At 37.2% G+C, this 17,782-nt stretch overlaps 1 protein-coding gene across 7 annotated transcripts in view; it reads left to right on the top strand.

Moving 5' to 3' along the window:
- MTR (5-methyltetrahydrofolate-homocysteine methyltransferase) overlaps positions 1-15,623 on the top strand; it is a 49,442-nt gene extending 33,819 nt beyond the window's left edge. For all 7 annotated transcript variants that reach the window (XM_083857285.1, XM_083857286.1, XM_083857288.1 and 4 more), the window contains 11 exons: positions 982-1,049; positions 1,916-2,036; positions 4,953-5,034; positions 5,791-5,889; positions 6,662-6,737; positions 7,922-8,077; positions 8,771-8,967; positions 11,993-12,193; positions 12,909-13,101; positions 13,841-13,953; positions 14,059-15,623. In XM_083857285.1, the coding sequence (XP_083713411.1) occupies positions 982-1,049; positions 1,916-2,036; positions 4,953-5,034; positions 5,791-5,889; positions 6,662-6,737; positions 7,922-8,077; positions 8,771-8,967; positions 11,993-12,193; positions 12,909-13,101; positions 13,841-13,953; positions 14,059-14,151 (1,399 nt within the window). In that variant the 3' untranslated portion in view covers positions 14,152-15,623. The remainder of the gene's footprint in view (positions 1-981; positions 1,050-1,915; positions 2,037-4,952; positions 5,035-5,790; positions 5,890-6,661; positions 6,738-7,921; positions 8,078-8,770; positions 8,968-11,992; positions 12,194-12,908; positions 13,102-13,840; positions 13,954-14,058) is intronic.
- The last annotated feature ends 2,159 nt before the right edge of the window (positions 15,624-17,782 follow it).

Consider the following 17,782-nt stretch of genomic DNA (forward strand, 5'->3'; position numbering starts at 1 on the left):
ACTTCAGCAATTGCTAGAGTTAATAGGAATAAAATGCTAACAAGGGAAATTCTGTCCTGTTTCATAAAATGTATGGTTTAATAAGACAGACAAGCTTGATGTGAGTCATTTTATATTCCTGATGTAAGATACACATTTATAATATATCCAGATACCTTCAGAAATGCTACTGCTGTGGGTAACCTGGTAGATGGCTCAGCACCACACAGCCATTCACTCACTTCCACCCAACCAGCCTTGGTGAGATGGGAAAAGAGGAAAGGAAGAAAGAAAGAAAGCAAGAAAAATGGTGGGCGGAGTAAAGTGTTTAATAACCGAAGGAGAAGCAGAAGAAGAAAGAAAGAAAAAACAAGCGATGCAAAGGCATCAAGGTGTCCCATGTCACTTCTTATGGACAGATTGGTGCCTAGCCAGTTCTTGAGGAAAATCTGGCTAATCCCTGCTAAGCCCCTTACTTTCTGTTTTTATTGCTGAGCTTGACTTCATCTGCCGTGGAATATTTCTTTGGGTCATCTGCCTAGTTGTGTCTATTCACAGTCTGTTCCTTGGGGTCTAGAGTACAAAACAGAAAAGGCCTTGATTCTGTGAAAGCATTGCTCATTAATAGTTAAACTGTAATTTGCAGTATTGTTTTGGCCACAGGTCTAAAACACAGCACTTTACTGGCTGCTGTGAAGAAAATTAACTCATCTCATCCTGACTTAGTACAACCACAAAAATTACTTTAAAAAATAAAAAAAGTCCCTCTTACACTTGAATTTTCTTAACTATTATGCCACTCTTACTGAAGATTTTACCAGATCCAGAGGCATCTCCTATATAAAAATTCCAAAAAGTGGTCTTAAGAGAAACAAACAAAAATCTCAATCTTAACTTCAATTTTTAGGTCGGTTGTTTACAGCAAGAGGAATGTATTTGCCCTGTAGCAGAACTTTGTTTTCTTATTTAAAGGATCTTGTGTCATCTCCTTTCTTTCCACAGAGTGATTGATTTAGGAGTCATGACTCCATGTGATAAGATATTAAGAGCTGCTGTTGAGAACAAAGCAGGTATAGAGAGACTTCATTAGTACTTCTGAATTGTTTGATTTTTAAATCACATTTTTATTGCTGCTTATTGCATTCCTATACTGTCTATGATTTGATCAGATTATCTTCAGAGAAATCAGAACTTCTGCTTTAACTATATTAATTATTTAGCATCTGGCACTCCTGTAAAACTTAGACTGAGGAACTGAAACCCTATATCAAAAGGGCAACTCCAAGAGAGATGTTGTACAGATGTATTTGTTTTACAGATGGATAAATGGAGCCTTGGAAAGGTCCAAGTAACTTTTTGTTGTGTCTTGAATCAGTAAAAGAACTTGGCATTCTGCCTGCCAGATCAGTGAGTGTGAAATCAGGAATGAATTGTTCTAATAAATAATGAAATTTCTGAAACAATTTTTTTTGCAGTTGCTTTGGAACAATCTGCTCCATCTAGGAGAAGATGACTTGTGTAAAACATAGGTGGAGAAGTTTGAAAGCACTTGCTGTTTCTAGGGGCAGAACTTATAATTATTTTGTCTTACTTCCCTACTCAGTGCTGAACTTCTGAAACTTGGAGCTTGCTAATCAAAAGTGCTGTTTATTTATTGCTGAAACTAGAGCAGTGGGTGTTCAGCAACTGTGAAGACTGAGAAATATCTTAAACTGGGGATTTGGAATCACTGTCATTCTTGGAAAGCTTTCACTTTCTAATTGGGTCAGACTTCCCTTCTAGACTACTGACTACCCTGCTTTTTATGTCATAATTTTCTAGCTGATGCATGAAGCTGTCTGATGTATGAAATAATTTTTTCTGTACTAACTTCTGTGTCTTTCTAGAATGGATTGGCTAAAAGTTTTGTGCATGTGTGTTTGTAAATTTGCAATAGATATAATTGGCCTGTCTGGTCTCATCACCCCATCTTTGGATGAGATGATTTTTGTCGCCAAGGAAATGGAGAGATTGGCAATAAAGATTCCTTTGCTCATTGGAGGAGCAACTACTTCTAAGTAAGATATGTCAGTTGGGAAGATGGGCAACTTACAAGCAAACAGCGTTAACTAGTGAAGAAGAAAATTTATAGTAGTTTCTTTCCCCCTTCATCTCTATTTTCTGCAACACACGTTCTGATATATATTCACCTTAAAATTGACTGTTATTTCTTGTTTCAGAAGTCCTAGATTATTGAGGTAAAGGGTAGTTGGTACATAACAAATAATGGACATCTTAAATGTTTAATTTTCACAAGTCTTTATTATATGCGGAAATACTGCGTTTTCTCTGAAAGTTCATACACATACACAAATAAATATAGTTCTGCTCTTCTAAGGGGTTGAACGATCTGTTTTGATTCACCAAACATTCTAAAAATGAAGGATTTTGAGACTAGAAATGGCCATGTTGACATCAGGGAGCTATTATCTTTACGGAAGTTACTGTAGTTTCCTGGATTGCTGTTTAATGCCGTGATGACTGTGTTGAGCCTCCAGTGCTGCTCAAGCAGGCTGGTGGGGGATAAAGCTCCTCTTCTTGCCTTGAAGTACTTATTGTGTTGATTTTGATAGACTGAGCTGTTAAAATCTTGTTCTCTCAGATCTGTTCAAATGAAATAATACAGCTGCTGTATTATTCCTGTGGTTTCCTGAAGACCATGTTGACAGCTTGGTGACACCTAGTATTAGCATTACCGCAAATATATTCTGTGCATGTATAACAGCAGGGGGTCACGCTTTGCTGGCTGGTTTGTGTACAATATACTTGAGGAGGTGACAGCTCTGAAGACTGTAGAGGTCATTTTTTGTGTAACTAAAAGTTGTGAGCAGTGTTGCTCTCTTTATCAGAGCAACACATACTGTATTCTGTATTTTTGGCTTTAGTAAATCATCTTTCAATTTGACAGATGGTGGAGAGTAGGATCGCTACCTGCCTTTATTTTTCCTGCGTGTATAATGCAAGGTTCACTGTATCCCTTTTCTCCTTTTCCATTAGAGCTTCTTCCCTATTGCTTTGGTATTGAGAACAAACATGGAAGGTTTTTTCGTATTAAAAAAAGAAACAAAAACGTAGGGAGTCGAGGGAAACCTTTGTTTGAAGTGGAAGTTTTAGGAGAGCCTTTTCACATCTTCTCAGTGTTTTCACCCAGGGCATTGTGGCCTAGTAATTGATGTCAAATAAACAGCATCAAATAATTCTGCAGAGTTTATTCACAGAGAGGAATGTAGCTAACAGGGAAGCAGCATTAGTTTTATCCTTGAATATGGAAATTACTAAAGAATATACATATACTTTTGAGTAGAGAAATGATTTTATTCATGTGAGTTATATATAAATATATACTTGTACATGTGCTCAGAGACAATGCAGTGTCTATAAAATATATGTCCAGTAAAGGTACACTTTTATGGAATACTGGATTTTTAATGTATATTTAACGTTACTTTCCTAGTCTTAAATTTAACCTCCCATGTGCATTCTTAAAGTTGTGTATATGTCAGAGGTTGCTAATGAAGAACCATCTGCATTTTTTTCACTGTAATAAATAGGCATTGTTATTTGGAATAAGAAGATAATGAGTGCTTGAAAGAGTGTATAGTGAGGTTAGTTTGAAAGAGAGAGAGAGGCTGGATTTAGTCTCCAGAATCCACACAATAGAGTTTCTTCATAGTTTACAGTAATGATGATTTTTGCATTCTTGTTATGGTACTGTTGTAAATTCAGGGGCTGGGAAATAATGGTGACATTCTCATTGCCGTAAAATTTACTAAAAAAAAAAAAAGGCATGTAGTGGTTGATACAGTTTAGGACCAGTCTTCTTTTGTTTCCTTTTTCTGTTCCTATCAAAACAGAAGAGATATCTTTTTGTAAAAAAATAGAGCTGCCAAGATCAAAAATGCATCTCCTAGAAGCAAATTCACGGGATGCTGGGTAGTTGTTTATAAAGCTATGTTGCACAGTCATGAGTAAACCTCCATGTCCAAGTGCTTTAAATATTCGACAGAACCTGAAGAAAAAGGGCATCTTACCTTTGTTTGGGAAGATTGCTTCCTGGGCTCTGATTTAAGTTTGATTTTAGAAATGTTGTTTGATCTTAGCATACAAGAAAGTGAATTATAAGGCCTGTGAGATCTTTGTTCCTACACTTGCTTGCAGAGTTTTGGTAGGACTCTGAACAGAGCTCATTCTTGCGTCACTAGCAACTGTTAGCAGTGTTGCTTTATCAGAGCAGCACATATTGTAGCTGACCTATCAGAGTCCATATTTTGTAGCTTCATCAAGTAGTCTCATAATTTGACAGACTGTGAAGAGAAGGGTCTGTCCTCACTGCACCTGTAGTTACAGTTTAAAGTTCACTGCATCTTCAAGGTGCAAGTTTGTAATATTTATTGACCACTGGCAGAATTCATTCTTCAGCTTACAGAGGACTTGTGCTTCTGATTTTGATAAATGGAATAATCATCACTGAATTAGGTTAATGCTAATCCATAGACCCAAAAATTAGCATGTGGGAGGAAAAAATGTAAGATGAGTAAAAAGGATTAAAGAAGTTGTTAGTTCTTGGTAGGCTTAGTTTGGAATATTCTTACTGATTTCTGAGACTCAAAACTAATGAGTTGCTGATTTTCATTCAGCTGATAAGACATTGAGGGAATGTGAGTTGGCACATTATTTATGAAGTGTTCTGATGCTCTTTGAAGAAAATTGTTTATATACCTGTTATTAAAATCTGTGTTTAATGATTCATGGGTAGCAGATGGATGAATGAATTTCTTCTTTTGAAGTTCTGGTCTACGCATTAAGTCAGGATTTATTTCAGTGGGGGTTTTGTCTGCTTTTTTTTTTTGTTGGTGGGTTGCTTGGGTTTTTTTAGTTCTGTTGTTTTTTTGTTTTAGTTCTGAAATGCTCACTCTTTTTCTTTTTCATTGAAGAACACACACAGCTGTTAAAATTGCCCCACGATATAGTGCACCTGTAGTTCATGTCCTGGATGCATCCAAGAGTGTTGTGGTTGTAAGTTCTAAATTATAGTTTCTTGTCCATGCAGAGATATATGCCCTGTTTTTCTGTTGTCCCTTTCATCCTTTCCTCTAAAGCTTAATGTGGTAGCAGAAAATTAAAGGGGCACATCAGATACAAGTTTCTAAATTACACTTGCTTCAGCTGTTTTGTGCTGCCACGTGATTCTCAACTGGCTTGTGACAGTTATTGTTACTGGGCACTTTTATTTAAATGTCCATTATACTAGTGAGGGTGACATTCACTGAGTCCGTGACTGTAGTTTTGTAGTGGAGTCTGATGGAATTCTATGTGAACTGCTGTTCTTGCTAATTTGGATATATTTCTGAAGTTAGTTAGATAGCAACATTTGTAGTGAGAAACGTGTGGCTGGAATTTTTGGGGTAGATTCTCTTTCAGAGAAATGGGTGGTTTTAGCTGGCAAATACGTGGTGGTCAAGAATAGGTCAAGCCGTGTGTTGCTTCTGTGACTATTCAGTCTGTGAAGTTTTGGGCTATTTTCTTCTCAGGTCTTTCCAGAGCTAGATTTGGCTCTGCTAATGTTATCTGTGTAGTAGGGCAGAGATGTCAGTAATAATTGTAGTCTAAACATGGCTAGTTTGAATGTAGGTTGCACATTATTGGTAAGGCTTAGTTTAGGGTGCCAAGAGAGTCTGAAAGACAGGTTGTCTAGTCTGAAATTCATACTCTATCCTTACCATAGTGTCTTACATTATATACTTAGTGCTTTTTCTTTCCTATTCTTTTCAGTGCTCCCAGCTCTTGGATGACAGTATAAAGGATGATTTCTTTGAAGAAATATTAGAAGAATATGAAGAAATTAGACAAGAACACTATGAGTCTCTCAAGGTACAAATGTGATTATTTTGTTGTTTGAAGTGGTTGGCGCTTGCTGTTCAGCTATTATGAATAACTTGCTGTTACTCTTGCTGTTCAGCTCCTTATGAAGACCTTCAGGTATATTTGTTTTGATTTAAAACTTGCAGTAAGATGGATTGAAAACTTCCAGAAGTGCTTATGAAATCAAATTTTCTAGCCTTTAAGGCCTTCTGCATGATTTTGCTTGGCAAATTCCTGATTGTCCTCAATGGCTAATCAGTGGTGTCTAGGACTTCCATGGAGCTGGCAGTCATGTCATCTTAATCAACCTATGGGAGACCAGTGCTCTCTTGGAGCAGTAGCAGGATATGTGGAGTTTCAGGAGGGCTAGTGAAAATGGTACTGGTGGCTTTTGCTGGTACTGAGCCACACTCTATTGAGAATTTTAAACTGCCATGCTTTCCTAATGTCTTGGTCTTGTTCAGGTGAGTGATCAGGGCAGTAGGAGAATACCTTTCTCTGTATTTTAGTGTATTTTGAAGTAATAATGGAACTTCTGGTGTAGTTAAGAGGAACCAGAAATCTCGTGGGCCAGTTTCATTAGAATTATACAGGCAAAAATAATAATGCTTGTGGTGTAATCTTACTTTACACTTGGGAACTGGGAGTTGTTGAGACTGAAATTACCTGTTGTTAGATTTATCCTGAGAGTATTTTGAGTAAAACTCTACCATGAAGTTCCACAGTTACAGTTTATGTGTATCAAAGGTGTGTTCTGAAATTAACTTTTATGTCTATATAGGAAAGAAAATACTTGTCTCTACAGCAAGCTAGAAGAAAAGGTTTCCAGAATAATTGGTTATCAGGCCATATACCAGGTCAGCTATATGTTGTTGTTTGTGGTTGCTGTGCCTTTATTTTATTTTGTGTGTTTATTGTAGATATATTTTTTAATTAAATGATGCTTTAAACTTCAGAATATGGCAGTGTAACAGCTTAAGTAAATTGATATCTGTCTCAACAGAGATTTTTTTGCATTAATTTGAACATTCTGTTTCTGATTTTTTACAGCTCATTTTAAAAATAAATTAATATTTAATAAAGATAACTGAAAAAAATCCCATCACAACATATAATCAAAGAAAATGCTAATGACGGCTTTTGAAAATAGCGTCTGCCTGGCTCAATACATTACACACCTTACTGTACCATATTTAGGGAACACATGCTGTAAAATAGCATTTTTATCAAATTCCTTCTTACACTCTTTCCTACCCTTCCCCTATCATTTTTTGTACTTTTTTTTTTTAATTATACTAGAAGTATAAACAGCATTCAAGATGCATCCTGCAGTGACATTAACGCTGCTTTCTGTCATTTCATTTACAAGACTTAACAAGAGGCTAATTTTCAGTAACTTATCTTAATGTGTTACAAAGTATTGAACAGACAAAACAAGTGCAAAGCTTTACACAGATCCATCTTGCTTTTTCACCTGTGTGTGTAAATCTAAACGTGTGGTGGTTGCAAAAGTTCTTAGAAATTACACAAAAAAATTATAGAAATATTCTGCAATGTCATAGTACATGTCTGTGTATAGAAAGGAATTGGTAAATATGAAAGGTGTACTTCCCATGAGGCATGTTAGGGATTGATAAGCTGTGTAGGTTTTTCTGGTCTTGTGTCTTGGCCAATATTCTGACCAATTAAATAAGTTCCAAAGTCCAACAGCTAAAAACTATTGATTTACATGGAAGAACAAAAGGACTTAATTTTTCAATTTTATATGCCTTTTATGTTGTGGGTTTTTTTTTTTTTTTGTTTTTGTTTTTTTTTTTTTTTTTTTTTTTTTTTTGTTTTGTTTTTTTTTTGTTGTTGTTGTTGTTACATTGTAACTGTGGAGAATAGTATGACTTGGGTAAATATGACTATGAGAATTTTAGGACAATTAGGAAGAGATCATTTGCAGGGGTGGAGGCTGCTGAACATCAGTTACACTGCAAATATTAAAGCAGTTTTAAGTCATTTTTATCATGTCGGATTGTACTTCTGATTCCTACAGTTAAACCAAAATTCCTTGGCACAAAAGTCTTTGAAGATTATGACCTGAGGAGGCTGGTTGAGTACATTGACTGGAAGCCCTTCTTTGATGTCTGGCAACTTAGAGGAAAGTATCCCAATCGGAGTTTCCCTAAGATCTTTAATGATGAAACTGTAGGTGGGTACTGAAATTGCATCTACTTCATATAATTAATCCTAACAGGCCCAATGTGCTGTAGTAAGATTGCAAATGTTTTGAAATACATAGGAATAGTACAAATACATGCAAAGAATGTCACTGAAATAATTTGTTCAAAGCAACGCTTAGTGAACCAACTGTTGCCATGTGAGGCTGAAAAATAACTGTGGAAAAACACTCAGTCATCTTATTTAGCATTCACCTGCCAAAGCACAGGGAGGTATTTAATAACAGAAAACAGCAGCACAGCACTTGATGTATCTGTGTTCCTGTTGTGGGTGAAGATGGCAAGCTCCTTTAGGAGCTATTCAGAAGGCTTTGAAATACGTGATAAAAATGCAAGGGTGACGCTGAAAGCAACATTCTGGGTCTGCTGCACTGTGGTAATGTAGGTGCACACACCAGGTCTCTTGCTCGTTTTATTCTGTGTTCTCTGCCTCTACTACGTGCTGGCTGAAACATTTTGTGCTTTGTTTGGGATTTTTTTCCCTGAGATATATGTTGTTACAGCCCTATGATCACACTGCAATCTTTCTATTTGCTGTAGCTGACAGATCATTGCAATCATTGGACAATTATGTGGAAATTAATCAATCTTCAAACAGTTCTTAAACCCATTTAGCCATTTTGCCTTTTCTAAGGCAATTCATTTTTTTGTTTTGTTTTTAATAGGTGAAGAAGCAAAGAGAGTTTATAATGATGCTCAAGATCTACTGGAAATATTGATTAATGAAAAGAAATTACAGGCCAGAGGTGTGGTTGGGTTCTGGCCAGCTCGAAGTGTCCAAGATGATATCCACCTGTATGATGTAGAGGAGGCAGTGGGATCTTCAGAACCAATCGCAAAATTTTATGGATTGAGGCAACAGGTACAGTGACAGCACATTAGTTAAGTCACTTTTTTTCCCCCTGAATTTCAGGAATGTAATAGAAGTGTGCTATTAAAACCTGTAGAAAATGGTTGTTGTAGTCTCTCTGCAGACATTGTCTTGTCATTTCTTTCAGTGATAACAAGATCCTGTTAGTGATGAGCCAGGTATTTGTATTGTAGTATTTGTAGTATTTTTGCATTGTAATAATTGTACAAAATGCTTTGTAGGTTTGACATCTTCAGATATGATGTGCATTTTCTGTTTCAATTTTAAGATGTCCTAAAGTAGTGCATTGCATAAATTAATCACATGAATCTTGTGTTGCTAAATTAGAACTTAATGAACCTTAGTTCTCTAATATCCCTGAATTCTACTGTAGATGAAAAATTCTGCTTGAATGTGTTGATGCTTAAACCCAGTTAGGATTTAAAAACTTGGAAAATAAAGCTCAGTGGAGATAAAAGTTTTTTTGTAAAATTCACTATATGAGGGGGCCATTTAGAATTAGTTGGCAGCTAATTTTGATGGGGAGAATCATACTTACTTAGATTTGCATTTAATTTGGTAGATTGAACTTGCAAGATATTCTGGCTCTCCTTTTTCCCTATCTTCCAATTTGGCTTCTTCATAGTTCACATATTCAGAGTCATCAAATGTGGGCAGAAAAATAATTGAACTACCTACATTTCTGGAGTACAATACTTTGGGAGCGCAGTCATGTGCCAACATTGCAGAACTGTACTAAGAAATACCTGGCTCTTACGTTTTCCTGTTCCAGTTCCCTGAGATGGATCTAAGTGCATCTTGACAGTCCATGGCAGATGTTTATATAAAATGCTCTCAACAAGCACACAGACACGGATGTTTCAGAGACTTATGGCTTAGTTAAACATTTTGATATCCCATGTAAATCAGCTTTACTACTCTTTGTTTTCCCGGCTTTTTCCCAGGATTTTCCCAAGGAAAATATATTATTTCATGTTGTTCTTGTAATGCTTTTTATTATTGGAATACTGTTATTTTCCTTAGCCTTTTTTGCCTTGTATATCCAAATTATTCAGGCTTCTCTCAAATGTTAAGGTCAAGAACTCTGTGTATACTGCTTTTCTCGACTCCCATGTATTTTAGCTGCATCTCTTCCAGCCTGGTGTACATAGTAACTCAGGAGAGTTTTCAGCAGAGCAAAATAGAGGAGAATAATTGTCTTATGTTTCTTATATAATGTTCCTTTCAGTACACAGAGTTCTCTCCATGACATTGACACTAATTAAGGATGTGATATAAATCTAAAAGTTAGAGATGCATGTAATATTTAGATGCATGTAATATTTTTCTTTAGCTCTAATAATTGCAAATGAACCTTAAAATTAACATAAATTTCACCTGCGGGGAAAAAGGATATTTCTTTAGGTTTATGGTACTTTTTGTAACCTTGTAGGTTAATAGATAATTTTTCTTTGTTTTTCAGGGGCGGGCGTGTTTTATTTGCTTATAAGATGCAGTAGGGAATGGGTGAAATGCATTGCTAAGATATTGTCATAGAATAAAAAATATGAATCATCAGCTAAGTGATAGCTATTAAATAACTTTCCTCTCTCTGTAAGTTGGGTAGATTTACAAGAACTGTGCCACCTCTTAAATAGCAACCATGCTTCCACAATGAATATACTGATATGAGTCAAGATTCCTTTTTGGGTGCTCAGGCACCTCTTTCTGTTACCTTTCTTCCATTTTGAAGAAGGATCCAATGAGCAGTATAATTCCCTATTTCACAGAATCAATTAGGTTGTAAAAGACCTCTGAAACTGAACAACCCAGTGTCAACTAGACTGTGGCACTGAGTGCCGTGTCTAGTTCCTCAAAATACCTCTGGGGATAGTGACTCCACCACTTCCTTAGGCAGTCTGTTCCAGTGTCTAATCACACTTTCTCCGAAGAAATTCCTCCAAATGTCCAACCTAAACCTCCCTTAGCACAGCTTAAGACTGTTGTCTTGTTCTGTCAGTTGTTAACTGGGAGAAGATACCAGCCCCCACCTGGCTACAGCCTCTGTTCAGGGAGTTGTAGAGAGCAATAAGGGCTCCCCTGAGCCTCATTTTCCCCAGCTCCCTCAGCCCCTTCTCATAGGATGAGTGCTCCAGAACTGTTACCAGCTTCATTGCTCTTCTCTGGACCTGCTCCTGCACGTCAGTGTTCTTCCTCAGTTGGGGATCCCAGAACTGTACACAGTATTCAAATGCAGCCTCACTGGTGGCATGTACGGGGGAAGAGCCCTGGTCCTGCTGGCCATACTGTTTCTGGTCCAGGCGAGGTTTGCCATTGGCCTTCTTGGCCACCTGGACACCCTGTTCTGGTTTGTGTTCAGCTGCGTATTGACCAGCACCTCCAGGTCCATTTCCATTGGGCCACTTCCCTTTGCATAAACCCACTTGAATTTTGCTTAGGATTCAACTTTCAAGTTGTGATACCTACATTTTGTTTGTATTTGTGTGTGATTAGTAAGCCGCTGTTTTGTCTGGATTACTGAGCACAGTTTGTAGCATAAGGAACTAGGAGTGTTTATAAACTCATAACCATTCTACAGTGGGAGTTGCTGAAGAATTCTTCAGTTTGCAATCAGCCATCAGTTTTGTTAAGAAATGTGGAATCTGTTGGGGTAGAGATGAAATATTCCTCCTCTTACCCAGTTGTTGGCATAAGAGTATTCCTTACTTGTAATTTTTTTTTTTCTGTATAAGCTGTTAAATCTTAGTAGCTGAAAATGGAAGCAAAATGTCTCTTCAGTGCTGCATCTTTCTTCTTTGGTGTTTTGTTCTTCAGTGGTCCAAACACTCTCAGAGTAAGAGAGGTGGTTTTCCTCTAATTTAACTATAGGAAACCTACCACGGCTCAAAGACTAGTTAGGTGTTTGTCAGAAATTCCCTAAGCCCTTTAGTCTTAAAAATACTGGTCTTTAGCTTAATAGTACACTAATAATCTATTTTAAAATCTTATGATTTATTGCACTGGTTTCGTTATTTAGGCTGAAAAGGATTCTGCCTGCACAGATCCATATTACTGCCTCTCTGACTTCATAGCACCACTGGATTCTGGCATTTGTGACTACTTAGGCCTGTTTGCTGTAGCCTGCTTTGGTGTAGATGATTTATGCAATGAATTTAGGAAACAAGATGATGAATACAACATCATAATGGTGAAGGCTCTCGGTGATCGCTTGGCAGAGGTATGAGGTTTTTACTATGTGTTTCTTTGCAACTTTCAGCAAACTTAGAGCCACTTCGGTACAATGCAAGTGGGGGTTAGCTCTAGCTGAGGATTTCAAGCTATAGTAGGGTTTCAGAAATTATTATTCATGTTGTTGTACTTACTAGTATTATCTTAAGGTATTTACTGAAATGGAAATTCTTCCTGAAGGGCAACTGGTGCTGGTAAAATCATGTAAGCTGCAGGAGCAGTTCAGAAAAGTTGCTGCCCACTTTGAGCTAAAGGAAAGGTCTTCTGCTAAAAGGAGCAGCAAGCACATGCTTGTATCTGATCCTAGCATGGAGGCAAGAATGATGTGGCCTTCCATAGCTAGACCTGGGCAAGACACCCAGATAGTCAAGACCTAATGATCTCAGTGCTATAATGAAGTGTTGCTACCATAGTTTAATGAATTTTGTCTTTTGGGGTTACTTGTCCACATCTTTACCTCTTTAAAGCAAGACAATCAAAAAACCACTCTCTACCAATAAGAGAAGTAAGGGAAATACTTGAGTTAGCAAAATAAGTGTTTCATGTGAATTTTAATTCTTTCAAATGTCTCACCTATGTTAAGAGCTCTCTTATGAATGAAAATGGGAATGTGAGAAAGCATCTATTATTGTTCATCTTAATCATTGTATTGGTCTGTACAAAGTAAAAAAAAAAAAAAAATAATCTTTTCATTCTATTCCAAGGCATTTGCTGAGGAGCTTCATGAAAGAGTTCGAAGGGAATTCTGGGGTTACAGTAGTAATGAGCAACTGGATCTCTCTGGCCTACGCAAAATTAAATATGAGGGAATTCGCCCTGCCCCTGGATATCCCAGCCAGCCTGACCATACAGAAAAACTCACCATGTGGAAACTTGCAAACATTGAGGAAACAACAGGTAATTTACTAAGGTTCTTAAATGAAGATAAACTGCTTTTTATGTGAAATCAAAATTCCAACCAAAAAAACAAATTGGATGTTGCAGAACTACATAAAATACTGAACTGAAGTGCTTCTGGGAATTGCTGTCTTCCCCTTTTTATTCCCATTTTTATTTTGCCTCATTCAAGGAGGAATTTTCAAAACACTGCCAGTGCGTTTTGTGGAGGAGTTGTGTCCCTAATTAGCAGATTACATGCAAACAGGCTTCTGCTGCACAGAAAAAAATTCTGGTGTCCTTATGGTTATAAGACGACAGTCCAGATAGAAACAGAAAAAAAAGCCAGTTTAGCAGAGTATTTCCTGGTCCACAGGAACATTGAGATGGTAATTCTTAAAAAACGATTAATTCCATTTGTTTTCCTTTGATATTTTGTATGTCAGATGTTTCACTGGTGCTTCCACAATTCCAAAACTACCTTTCTGTGCTTCAAAACCTCACTTGCCAAAATGTCCAAGTTTTTTTTGTTCAAACCATAGAGTCACTCTGCAGTAATTGTAATGAAAGTCTGCAGTATGTTTCAAGCTCTGAGGTTTTCTTAATGGTTAACAAGTGGAAAAAGGGTTTGGTTTTAGCTCATCTGAAAGCTGCTTGGCTTTTTGGAGTTTGCTTGAAGCTGCCCAACATAAAAAAAGGTTGTGAATTTGTGCTTATTCTTAATTCAAAAGAATAAGAAAATCCTCGTTCTCTTTTCCAGGAATTGGTCTAACGGAATCACTAGCAATGATACCTGCTTCTGCAGTTTCTGGTCTCTACTTTTCCAGTCCCAGTTCCAAATATTTTGCTGTTGGCAAGATATGTAAAGATCAGGTAACTAACTACGTCACCATCTTATGAGCAGATGTCTCAAAAATTTTGTAAACCTTTAAAGCTGGAGTTTCAAAATCTTCATCACATTTTGTGGTCCCTTTGCAGGTTGAAGATTATGCACTGAGAAAAAATTTGCCTGTGTCAGAGGTGGAGAAGTGGCTGGAACCCATTTTGGGATATGATACTGAACAACTGTGATGTTTGTGGGTGAAAGTCCTTTTTTGATGGTCCATTTGCCAAAAGGAACAAGAAAAGTCTTCCTACTGGAAACAGCTTTTTCCATCCACCCCATCAGCTGGTCTGATTGTCTTAAATTTTTAATCAAGGAACTTAATATTTCAAATAAAATCTGCCCCATGCCCTTGGCTTGGAAGCATGGATGTATTTAGTTTCTCAGTCACAGCAGCATACTTCTATATATTTTTATTTTTTCACAAAGACTCTAGCAGAGAAGGTAGGCATAGGGTGAGATAGGGAAACTGCAAAGCTTTCCTGTTGTCTGGAAGATTTTGAAATCAGGGGCAGGAATTTCTCTCCCATGGCTGTGGATATGCATAGAACAGAATTTGACTTCTGTTATTTTAGTGTGTTTTGGCAAGTCCAGGGACAGAAATATGATGTGATTTTTTTGCAAAGTCACAAAATGTTTTATACTGAGTGATCAAGAACAACTGAAGTACAACAGATCTCCTTTTTAAAAATCACCTGGTCAGTGTTTAGTCTTTTGCCTGGGAAGACACATTGTTCTCAATGGTAGAACTATCAGAACAATACAATCTTCTGGAGTAGTATCAGAGATCTGTATTTTGAAATGGAATGACAGAGCCCATGGAGTTGTGTGCTTTGTGCTTCCTTCCTCTTCCTTTCAGCAAGTCACAATCTGTCTATTCTGTATAAAGGCTACTGGCACTTCATACATTACAGTTAATGTTGTGAAGTTTAATTCATACATAAACAATCATTTTCATATAACATGAAAATTATAGAGCAGCATATTTGCTACTCTAGACAGTGAGAAAGCTTGGAGCTGGCTTATACAAACTTTTTAACCTTCTAGAAAACTGAATTTTAGTAAGCAAATAGTACTGTCATATGTAACAGTTAATACTGTAGATATTCAGATTTAACTAAGAGTGTTAATTGTTCATAGCTTTCAATAATTTCTGAAAAGTGCCTCAAGTATTATTTAAATGCTAATTTAGTAAACATGACAGAACTCCCTCATTTTTTTGTCTCCTCATTGTAAACAAAAAACCGATATTGTAAGAAGATGTTCTTTTAATAGTTTATTGCAATCTATTAATAGCTATGTAATTTTTGTAATGTCTTCATCTGTCTTGATACTAAAAGAATCATCTTGTATCAACAGTTTAATAAAGATGGTGTTATCCTATTAGAAACCTTTAAATGGCAACAATAAAATGTGTGCAATAATGTGAGCAGATAATGTCAAAATTAATACATGCTTGTACTATGAACCTGAAATTATAGAAGTTGCTATGGGGTTTTTAAAGTAGTTGCATGTGCTCTTAACTGAAGCTTTTAGAATGGCTCATCCTTTAATGACTTACAAAATTAATTTCTAAATGGATCTCCCCTCCCCCTGCCTCCCTCCATGTCAAGGGACTTGTGACATGTCCTTGCTGAGCAGCAGATTTTTGTAGTGGGAATGGTTTCTCAGTAGAACACTCATTCTACTGCCAAAAATACAGTAAAATGTTCTTAATATAAAAGATGATTTGTTCCTGAAATATGTAGCATGTGAAAATTGAAATCCTCTCTGCTTTGTTTTTGGTAATTGCACTTCTGCTGATCAATTTAATGCTTGGAATCTCTCCTCTCCGGCACTCTTCCATATTCTTACATTTGGAAGCAGAGTGCCTTATTAGTCTGAAAATTCGAATGTGTGAACAGGTCAGAGTTTGACTTGCTCAGCTTGGTTTGTTTATTGATTTATTTTGCTGAAATCAGTGGCAGCCAGTTCAGTGGAGTACAGCTGGCAGCAGGAGGTCCCTGCTGTCTAACAGAGGTGGTATTACCTGGTGTGCAGGCAGAGAGTTTCAAATGGTGTGCAGTTGCTTTAGCCCCTCACACATGGTATCACACACTGGGAGAATCTGTTTGGAATAATTACTCCTTGTTATGATGCAAATGTTTTTATCAAAGGCAATTCCTTTAAAGCTTTGTTATTTTAAATTGTCAGTTGACATTTTGGGTGAGACAAATTTTCATTCTTGTCTCCAGAGCTAAGGTAAATTGTGAAGCAAAAGAGTCTTGTAATTGTACCAGGCTGTTTTACTTGAAAGACTGTCAGGTATAGAATGCATAAAATATCTTTTGCAATGCTCTTCTAAATACTACTAACAAAGATTCTAGATGTAAGAGATGATGGAAAATTTAGAATGCTTTGTAAACAACTCTGATTTAGTTCTTGTGAGTATTTTACTTTGGATACTGATTTTTTTCTTGTAAGTCAGGCCAGCAGCCTGGAGATTAAGTTTTGAGGCACATATATTTTATGACTGTCAGGAGGGAATACTACCCTTAAACCTGCTCCTTCATTACCAGGTCTGTTTCAGTGCTGCTGTTACTCCTGGGAAGAATCTAGTGCAGCTTATTTTGTCATGAGGGTGCTATCAAGGTCAGGTCATTTCTCAAAAAAACCTCTAAAACTCACTTTTTTTTTTTTTTAAATTTTTTTTTGCAAGTATTTCTGCATTTTTTGTGAATCTTTTGCTTTTTTGTTTAAAAATGTGAAAGTTTAATTTCTGCTTCTTAAGAAATTCCAGTTAATTTCTGCTTCTTAAAACACAAGCCATGTCCAGAAAATGAGGCAAATAGTGAGAGGCTGTTGAGAGCCTTGCCTTTTCTAAAAGGATTTGTTTACTAGTAACTGTGACTGGGTTTCATTAATCTTTTTAAATCTTTGTCTGGTTTACCTGAGCGTGCCTTGAAAAAGTGAATTCAGTGTCTTAAAATGAAGAACAAGAGAAGAAATCACTCCATTAATTAGTTCAAGAGGGTGATTCCTTTAGAAACAGTAGCACGTGTTTTCAGTCACTGGAGAAATGGATTCCTGTGCCCTCAGTTTATCATGGCTTTGCCGTGGCAAAGCCTGTTCAGCCCTGCTGAAAAGTTCTTTCATTTGATTGTCAGGCTTCTGTAGGTGCCAATTTTCAAATGAAGATGCGCTGTGAACAGAATGCAAACACGTCCAGCCTCCTTTCACACAGCATTTGTAAACTGTCCAGCTAAAGGCAGAACTGAAAATCCAGTGGAGTTCGCCCCCATGTTTGATCTAATAATACCACCATGGCTGAATATCGCGAGTTTTTGCCCATGCCAGATGCCTGATATAAATAGCTGTGCAAAGGAGACCTCAGCTGAGATTACCAAACTTGGTGTTTAGGGTTTGTGATTGAACTTCAGCCAGGATGGCAAAAGCAAGCTAGTAATTATCCTTGCTGGCCTGAAGCTGCTGTGATGGCTGCAGGATGAAAAGCTCTCTTTCCTTCCTCACTGCCTAAGGCACTAGTGGGTCCTGTGCCTGCAGCTCCTGATCAGGCAAAGGGGAGTAATTCCAGGCCAGGGTGGGTGGTCTCTGCCATTCCTTCCTACAGAAAGAGCATGAAGGATGTGGGGGAGTGTGGAAACTCAAACTGACTCAATATTAGTTCTCTTACCTCATGGTTTCCCATCCCATCTCCCTGTCAAATTGGCCTCCTCTTCCTTCTTTACCCCCAGCAGTCCTCCTCCTTAGCTGCACGTCAGGGCTCTCTGTAGGTACTGCCAAAATGAAACTGTAGGAGTCCTTTTAAGAGTTTCTTTT

Source organism: Zosterops lateralis (assembly GCF_965231275.1).
Source record: "Zosterops lateralis genome assembly, chromosome: 3".
NCBI lineage: Eukaryota > Metazoa > Chordata > Aves > Passeriformes > Zosteropidae > Zosterops > Zosterops lateralis.